This window comes from Pinus tabuliformis, chromosome 8 (genome assembly GCF_031772625.1).
Source record: "Pinus tabuliformis cultivar Carrire ecotype Pingquan chromosome 8, CPIR1, whole genome shotgun sequence".
NCBI classification, from domain to species: domain Eukaryota; kingdom Viridiplantae; phylum Streptophyta; class Pinopsida; order Pinales; family Pinaceae; genus Pinus; species Pinus tabuliformis.
In genome coordinates, this window is record NC_142294.1 from 221,360,010 (window position 1) to 221,369,206 (window position 9,197).

At 38.6% G+C, this 9,197-nt stretch overlaps 1 protein-coding gene across 2 annotated transcripts; it reads left to right on the forward strand.

The window, feature by feature from the left end:
* The first annotated feature begins 3,600 nt into the window (after positions 1-3,600).
* Positions 3,601-8,888, forward strand: LOC149234947 (DNA-directed RNA polymerase III subunit 1-like). 2 transcript variants are annotated; one of them, XM_089372012.1, is made up of 3 exons: positions 3,601-3,814; positions 4,072-4,218; positions 4,360-8,888. In XM_089372012.1, exon 3 carries the CDS (start codon positions 4,481-4,483, stop codon positions 8,666-8,668), a length of 4,188 nt encoding a protein of 1,395 aa, XP_089228138.1. In that variant the 5' UTR covers positions 3,601-3,814; positions 4,072-4,218; positions 4,360-4,480; the 3' UTR covers positions 8,669-8,888. The 2 variants fall into 2 exon arrangements, with proteins under 2 accessions (XP_089228138.1, XP_089228137.1); XM_089372011.1 differs by having other exon boundaries at positions 4,072-8,888.
* Positions 8,889-9,197: the final 309 nt, after the last annotated feature.

The following is a 9,197-nucleotide window of genomic DNA, read 5'->3' on the forward strand; positions in this document are numbered from 1 at the left end:
TCTGTTTGAGCCATAAGAACTTTTTCTTTGAGTTTCTTATACTGTGCCTCTTCTTCTGAAGATGATTCTGTAGAATCAGATTCACTGTCAGTAAAAATGCATTTACAATTGTCTGAATCTGAGAAATTACAGGCATTAGCATGAAGATTTATTTCTTCAAATTCTTCAGATGAATAGACATGACTATTATTTGAATTTGAGAATTCATCAGATGAGTGCAACAATTCTTGTTGTTGAATTTGGGGGCGATCACCAATTGTAACATTAGGACAATGCTCTGTCCTATGAGATTTGGACCCACATTTCATGCAAAAATATTGGGTCTCAGTCTTGACTTGTTTTAATTTTTGATTTTGTGGCTGAGATTTCTTGCCACGATTATTTTTTGACTCTTCTCCTACAGGACAGTTATTTGCAGTGTGTCCTGTTTGGCCATAGAGCCAACAAGTCAGTTTGTTCCACTTTTCTTGTTTATGACTGTGTAAGTGGATATCAGATGGCCTGTAATAGTGTGTTTTTGGGATATACCTGTAATACTCTGTGTATAGGTATATTTATGCTATTAATGATCTATTTAGTCCATGTTCATTATATATCCTTGATAATAGTAGTAGGTGAAGATTCTTTCCTGAAAACAATGACCTAAATTGTAATAAATTTTATAAGAAAATGAAACATACTTGTCTCTATTTGTGATGGCCATATTAAAAAATAGCCAACAACAAATTGAAATGGATTTCTATCATCATTGAAATAAGCTAATAAACTTTAAAATTAATAATTTATCTACTCCATATTCATTATATTCTTCATTCACACTAGATAAAACTTGTAGGTAGAGACTCCTTGGAAAAATTGGTCTAAATTGTTATAACTTTTTTCTTTTAAATAAATTGTATAAGAAAGTGAAAGATCCTTGTCTCTATTTGTGATGGTCATATTAAAAAAATAGCCCAACAACAAATTGAATTGAATTTCTATCATCATTGAAATATGTTAATAAATTTAAAAAAAAACTTGAAGATGGACTTACCATTGATATCCAATGTAAACTCTGTTAACTTTATATGAAACTCAGACAAAATGCAGATATTAAAATAAACCAATAAACTTTTAAAAAATCTTGAATATGGACTTACCACTAATTTAATGTAAACTTCGTGAACTTGATCTGAAACTATACAGATATTGAAATAAGCCAATAAACTTTAAAAAATCTTGAAGATGGACCTTGAAGATGGACTTACCATGATCCAATGTAAAATAAAAAACATAAAATTAACACTCTCCAACCCACTATGGTAGAGATGTTGTAATGTCATGCTTAACATTTTGATTTAGTCAAAATAAAATAAAAATAAAATTTTAAAAATAAAATAAAAAACATAAGATTAATAATTATAATTAATCCCTGACGGGGGTAATTAATGACGAGATTGGGGTTCAAGAGGGGGTATTTAATTGCCTCCCAAGCGACAAATAAAATGCAGAGGCGTGTTGGGGAAGCCACTACAGGCGAGTGAGATATGAAGTTTCGAGAAAGAGCGATGATTATTTGTGTTGTTTGGTTTGTTGCAGGTCATGATTGTTGGTTTTAGGGAATGGGATGTGAGACATTGGCGAGGATTATTGTACTTGGAGCATAGGGTGGCTATTTGTCACAACCATCCCTTGCCCTCTACTCTGCGGATACAAAGTTGATAATTAATTTAGGAGTTAATGTTTTCAACTCCATCAAGGAGGTGGCTTCGGGCATAATTATTTGGGCCCTGGGTTTGCTTTGGACAAGCTACTGGAGTTGGGGCACGTTGGTCACCAAGATGGATGGGCTGTCATTGCGTCGACTGTTGAAGTTTCCTGTTTATTTTTACTTTTTTGTTTAGAAAATTGTTATTTTGCGAGTCTGGCAGGGTCACTATAGAGGTGCCTGGTGTGATCTGGGTGCTTGTTGGGGTGGATAATGGTGGTGGAAGTCGCCCAATTGTAACCCGTGCCCTTTATCTTTGTAGTTTTTCGCCTTTGGAGGGCTTGTGGGTCTATAGCCATAGGGATTTTATTTTCTGGTGTGGGGTTTGGGAGTCACCTATAGGTTAGGGGGGCTAGAGGAGTTCATGTTTCTGGTGTTTCTGGAGCTATTTTGTGATTGGAGAGGGTGGTCACTAGAACGACCTAGACAGTTCGACGAAAGGCGAATGTGATCGCACATGGTGGATATTTTAGAGATTGGTAGTTTGCTTTTGGCTTTGGCTTGTTAATTGGAGAGGTGTCTAGGGTTTCTCATGGCAACTGGTTCATTGGGATAACCATTTCGTGTGGGCAATGTGTGGTGACTAGCTTGAGACATATGTAGCGCCAACGAGAACGTGTTTGCAAAGGCGCAGGACCTTGGGGCCAAGGTATAGTGCACCGAGCGGAACAACAAGACTGTGGGGAAGAGGTAAAACAACAACCCACCAACTCGCTTAGGTGAGTAGATTTACCTCCTCCCTTTGGTTATTTGGAAGCACAGATCCATGAGGTTACAACGTTGGTGAAGTAGTTGGCCCGTGATTGACATGATGACCATAACAATGTTATAACTTTTATGAACGACCTCCAACACAACCAGTGGTATATGATGAATAGGTTGGTCTCCCTTCATCATGGTCAGAAGATGATTTAGGAGAGACTGGACCATCTTGAAGGTAGGATGGCGCATATGGAGGTTCACGTTCGCGAAGCCTTTCGTCCTCCTCTGCCACATGGCAATGGTCCAAATGGCCCAACTCCAGGTAATGTTGTTGATTAAGGATGACTGTGGGTTGTATTTAGATCCTCGGGTTTATTTGGTTACTTTGGGCAATGTGCTTATGGTCTTTAAGTTTCCCTTTGTTGTTGTCAGTGTCTTTTTGCCATTACCATCCTGCCGACAAGTTCGGTAGGAATGAGGCTGGAGGTTTTCTGGAACTAAGCTTCTCATGATATACCTTTCTTATAACTTAATACAAAATTTTCGAACTAAGCTTTTCATGATATACCTTTCTTATAACTTAGTACAAAATTTTCGACTTACAATATATATATATATATATATTAAACCAACCTAGATCCATCTTAACTCCGAATCTACCAAGCGCAAGGGATAAAATCTCTTTTCACTCTAAAAGAGGTTTACATCTCAAGAGGTTTGATCCCTCTCAACGCTTGGTAGATCCAGATTTGAGATGGATCTACACTTGTTGCAATGAGACTCTCAAGCCCAACATGGAAGTAATAGCCCAACATAAAAATAATGTTATAATGTCCTATCATATAATGTAAACATTTTAACTTAATTATATTCTATAAAAATATAAAAAATAAAAATAAAATAATGTATAAAAAATTAAAAATAGAAATAAAATAAAAAATGAAATTAATAATTAAATTAAAAAAAAATAAAAAATAAAATTAATCTATAAAAGAATTAAAAATAGAAATAAAATAAAAATAAAAATTAATAATTAAAATAAGATTGAGATTGTGATTCCATGTAAACATGAGCTACTCTAAATTGTCCCGTAATTTTTATCATGTGATTTTTAACCTAGATTTTCCAATAATATAACTAATTTCTGTCCTTACCCAAAATGATTTTTGTAAATTTATATTCTGTGTAAGGGAGAGGAAGACGAGGTTAGATACAGTGAAATAGACACTGTGACTTTTGTTTCGGTCAAATATGAATGCACACAATCGAACTTCAGCGGGATGGATGATGTAGCAGATTCAGCGGGATGGATGATGTAGCAGAGATCAATGCTCTCTTGCAATCATCATGGTGCTTCATTTTCAGGTACATCTTATTAATATTCCCTCCTGGCCACTCTCTCACCGCTCTCAAAAACCCTAGATGCCCTCTATCTTTCATTTCTGTTGTGCATTCATATTCATTAATTTCTTGAGCGCGGAAATCGGGTTGGCTTCGCTTATGAGCTCGGCTTCATGCATAATCAAACTGGATCGTTCTCATTTCTTTTGGGCTTTTGAGAGAAAAAAAGGGTTATTTTAAAGCATAGCATCCCTGGTTAAGCTAGTTTTTTGTTTTCGCAGAGGGTTATGACTTTCAATCCCTACTACAACAACTTCTCATTGACATTCATAGTGCCAGAAGGTCCTTGAAGGCTTAATGAAGAGTACCATGCCTTTCTCCGTGCGTTCTGTCAACGGCTCTGCACAGGGATAGTACCCAGTATCTACGTGAGTTTTCTTGCTCAAATTCTTCACGATTTACTGGGGACATCACTTTTACAACCAACCTTTATCTGATAGTTTTAAATTAAGGTTTATTGGAGGAGGAAAAGTCCTTTCCAACTCATTCTCAAACCCATCGTGTCGCAGAAGGATTCTGTTCAGGGTTTCCAGAACCTTGGCGGATTATAAAATTAGCAAGAGGATTACAGATCCTGGAGCTTGTATTTAATACGTGGAGAGACTGACAAAGCTTGATCTTCTCCTCCAAATGGCAATCAGAGACAACAGCTTTGCACGCAATGCTGCTTCAGCTACATCAATTAACTTCAGCAAACGACCTTTCATCGAGGATGCTGGACCTCGCAAAATTAAGAGTATTCATTTTACCACCATGTCTGGGCCAGAGATTGTCAAGGCTGCTGAGCTACATGTTTATGAAAGTAATCTTTTTGTACCGCCAGATCGACGACCATGTGATAATGGTATTCTAGATACTCGTTTGGGCCCCTCCTACAAGACTGGAGAATGCACAACTTGCCATGGGAAATTTGCAGATTGCCCAGGCCATTTTGGTTATATAAAGCTTGCACTTCCTGTGTTTCATATTGGCTATTTCAAAAATATCATTAACCTTCTACAGTGTATTTGCAAGTCATGTGCACGAATACTTTGTCCAGAAGACGAGCGCAGAGTGTTCCTAAGACGTATGCGAAATCCAAGAGCCGAGGTGTTGCAGAAGCGTGCATTGTTGAAGAAAATAACTGAACGGTGTAAACGTGTCCACATTTGTACACGCTGTGGAGATTATAATGGAACTGTGAAGAAGTTGACCTCAACTTTGCGTATAGCTCATGAGAAGTATTCCAAGGCACCTGATGTTAGAAATGATTATCAGTCAGAACTAATGGAAGCAGTGAAACAAAACAAAGAAATAAAACCTTATTTGAATAAAATTCAAGATGATCTTACTCCCATTAAAGTTCTCAACCTTTTTGAAAGGATGACAGACGAGGATTGTGAAGTTCTATATCTTTATGATAGGCCTGAGAAGCTTATTGTAACACATTTGGCAGTTCCCCCTGTGGCCATTCGTCCTTCGGTAGTAACAGATGGTGGAAGTAATGAAGATGATATTACAATGAAGCTGCAACATATAATGAGCAGTAATCTGGCTTTACATGCACACTTGGAAAGTGGCAGTCCTTTAGTGAATTGTATGGAAACCTGGGACTTGCTCCAAGTTCAAGCTGCCATGTATATCAACAGTGACCTTCCAGGTCTACCTCCAGGTATGCAGCCTCCTGGAAAACAATTGCGTGGATTTGTGCAGCGTCTCAAAGGAAAACAGGGTCGGTTTCGAGGAAATCTGTCTGGAAAGCGTGTTGATTTTACTGGACGGACTGTGATTTCCCCTGATCCTAATCTCAAAGTTACTGAGGTAGCTGTGCCAATGTTGATGGCAATGGTCTTGACATATCCTGAAAAAGTTTCACGCTATAATATTGAGAAACTGAGGCAGTGTGTTAGTAATGGACCTTCAAAGTACCCTGGGGCAAATTATGTTATCTCTCTTGATGGTTCAAGACAGTCATTAAAAATTGGGAATCCAAGACGTGCTGCTGCAGAGCTGAAATATGGATGTATAGTAGAGCGCCATCTTGAGGATGGAGATATCGTACTTTTTAACCGGCAACCAAGTCTTCATCGAATGTCTATTATGTGCCACAGGGCAAGGGTAATGCCTTGGAGAACTCTCAGATTCAATGAATCGGTCTGCAATCCATACAATGCAGATTTTGATGGAGACGAGATGAATCTACATGTTCCTCAGACTGAAGAAGCCAGAACTGAAGCTCTTATGTTAATGGGGGTCCAAAATAATCTGTGTACACCAAAAAATGGGGATATCCTAGTTGCTTCTACTCAAGATTTCTTAACTTCGTCATTTTTAATTACAAGGAAGGACACATTCTACGATCGAGCTTCATTTTCCCTCATGTGCTCTTATATGGGAGATGCAACTGAAGCTATTGATCTGCCTACACCGGCCATCCTAAAGCCTATTGAGCTTTGGACTGGTAAGCAGTTATTTAGTGTACTTGTTCGTCCAAATGCAAACATGAGGGTTTTTGTAAACTTGATTGTTATGGAGAAGAACTATAGCAGGTCAGGTGAAACAATGTGCAGCAATGATGGATGTGTGTATTTCCGTAACAGTGAATTGATTTCTGGACAAATTGGAAAAGCTACATTAGGGAATGGGAACAAAAATGGATTGTTCACTGTTCTTCTCAGAGACTATAACACACATGCGGCTGCCTCTTGTATGAATCGCCTTGCTAAATTAAGTGCAAGATGGATTGGAAATCATGGCTTCTCAATTGGAATAGATGATGTACAACCTGGAGCTCGCCTCACAGCACAAAAGGAAGAACGGATAAGAGAAGGTTACAATAAATGTGACATGCATATAGACTTGTATAACAAGGGCAAGCTCACACTACAACCTGGCTGCAATGCAGCTCAAACTTTGGAAACTGAGATTACTGGCGAGTTAAACAAAATTCGAGAAGTTGCTGGCAGTGTTTGTCTGAGGGAGTTGCATTGGCGTAACAGCCCATTGATTATGTCTCAGTGTGGATCCAAGGGTTCGCCCATTAACATCAGTCAAATGATTGCTTGTGTTGGTCAACAATCTGTTGGAGGGCGTCGAGCACCAAATGGATTTATTGACCGCAGTCTTCCACACTTCCCAAGGAATGACAAGACACCAGCAGCCAAAGGCTTTGTTGCAAATTCATTTTATTCTGGGTTAACGGCAACAGAGTTTTTCTTTCACACCATGGGTGGTCGCGAAGGGCTTGTGGATACTGCGGTTAAAACGGCTGAGACAGGATATATGTCTCGAAGATTGATGAAAGCCTTGGAAGACCTTTCAACTCACTATGATGGTACAGTACGCAATGCGAGTGGTGGGATTGTCCAGCTTTTATATGGGGATGATGGTATGGACCCAGTTCATATGGAAGGAAATGATGGCGCCCCCTTAAACATGGATCGTTTGCTAATGAAAACAAAGGCTACATGTCCTCGAAATGGATCTTGTGCATTATCTCTGGCTGAAATTTCAAGGAAGGTAGAAGATAGATTGCTCATGCATGACATGCAACTTGAAGGAGGTTGCTCTGCTGCCTTTAGTCGTTCACTGTCAGAATTTTTTGGAAAGTGCATTTCTTCTATAAGACACACTAGATCTTTACTTGGGTTGCCCATGGATGCCAATGGTGAACATGGCTTTTCAATTTTGGAACGAATTGCAGCAGAGATTTCTGGCTTAACTCCTCGGCAATTTCAGGTTTTTATTGAAACATGCATTAAGCGTTACCATTCCAAGAGAATGGAAGCTGGTGCTGCAGTTGGAGCCATTGGGGCTCAAAGTATTGGAGAGCCTGGCACACAAATGACATTAAAGACCTTTCATTTTGCTGGAGTGGCAAGCATGAATATCACTCTTGGAGTCCCTCGTATCAAAGAGATTATAAATGCAGCAAAGAATATTAGTACTCCAATTATCACGGCAAAGCTCATATGTGATAATGATGTAAAAGCAGCACGCATAGTGAAAGGTCGCATTGAGAAAACTGTGCTTGGTGAGGTTGCTAAGAGCATAAAGACAGTATTGAGACCTGGACAAGCGTTTATATCAGTGAAGCTAGATATGAAGAGAATTGAGTCCTTACAGCTTGACATTTCTGCTTATACTGTGGCAGAAGCTATTTTGGTCACTCCAAAAATGAAATTGAAGCAGCAGCACCTTAGGGTTCTGGATCATGAGAAACTGGTGATTTTTCCACCTGAAGCAGATAGAATGAAGCTTTACTTTGCTATGCATTTCTTGAGAAACATGCTTCCAAAGGTTATTGTGAAGGGTATTTCAACAGTGGAGCGTGCAGTCATTAACCAAGTTAAGGGCAAGTACAACCTGTTAGTTGAAGGTACAAATCTTGCGGCAGTCATGGGTACAGAAGGAGTGGATGGGAGGAATACCAAAAGTAATCATGTTATCGAGATTGAACGAACACTCGGAATAGAGGCTGCCAGAAGGTGTATCATTGATGAAATACAATATACAATGGCAAGTCATGGGATGAGCATCGATATTCGCCATATGATGCTTCTGGCAGATGTTATGACATTCAAGGGTGAAGTTCTGGGAATAACAAGGTTTGGCATTGCAAAGATGAAAGATAGTGTCTTAATGCTTGCATCCTTTGAGAAGACTACTGATCATCTTTTTGATGCCTCCATTCATGGGAGACTTGATCAAATTGAAGGTGTGAGTGAGTGCATTATCATGGGCATACCAATGCCAATTGGAACAGGCCTACTGAAAATCAGACAAAGGGTGGATCATTTACCGAAACTAGAGTATGGTTCTAATCCACTCATTTCATAGGGAGTGAGCAAGAAGCTGTTGCTGGATCAGCTGCAATGGAATATATTCAAGTTTGCGATAAAGTCCTGCACAGATTTCTTGACTTCCTTTTTTGTGTATGTGGACAAAAGTATTGGGCAAAGAGTTGGTGTTGAGAAAGAATGATTATTTTTCCGGGAATAGGGGCTTAAATATCATGTCATTGTTTCAGAGTATTCTTGTGGCACCTGATTCTGTATAAGCTCTTAATTTAATTGTATATGTAAATTTAAATATGTTTTAGAAGTTAACAATTGTTAATACAGGTTGGGAACCTATTCCTTACCATCGGAGATATTTTCCATGCAATATTCGATTTTCCAGAGGTGTTGAAGTTAGTTTATGTTAAATTTAGGTTAACATGTTCTTGCTTAGTTACTTCAAGTAGTCCATTTGTTAGTCCATTTCAGTTTAATTATCACTGAATCATTACCACATTGATAGCAACTTAAGAAAGAACATATATGATCGAATCAGAAGACAAGTTAAGACAAAGAGAACACAAGTATAT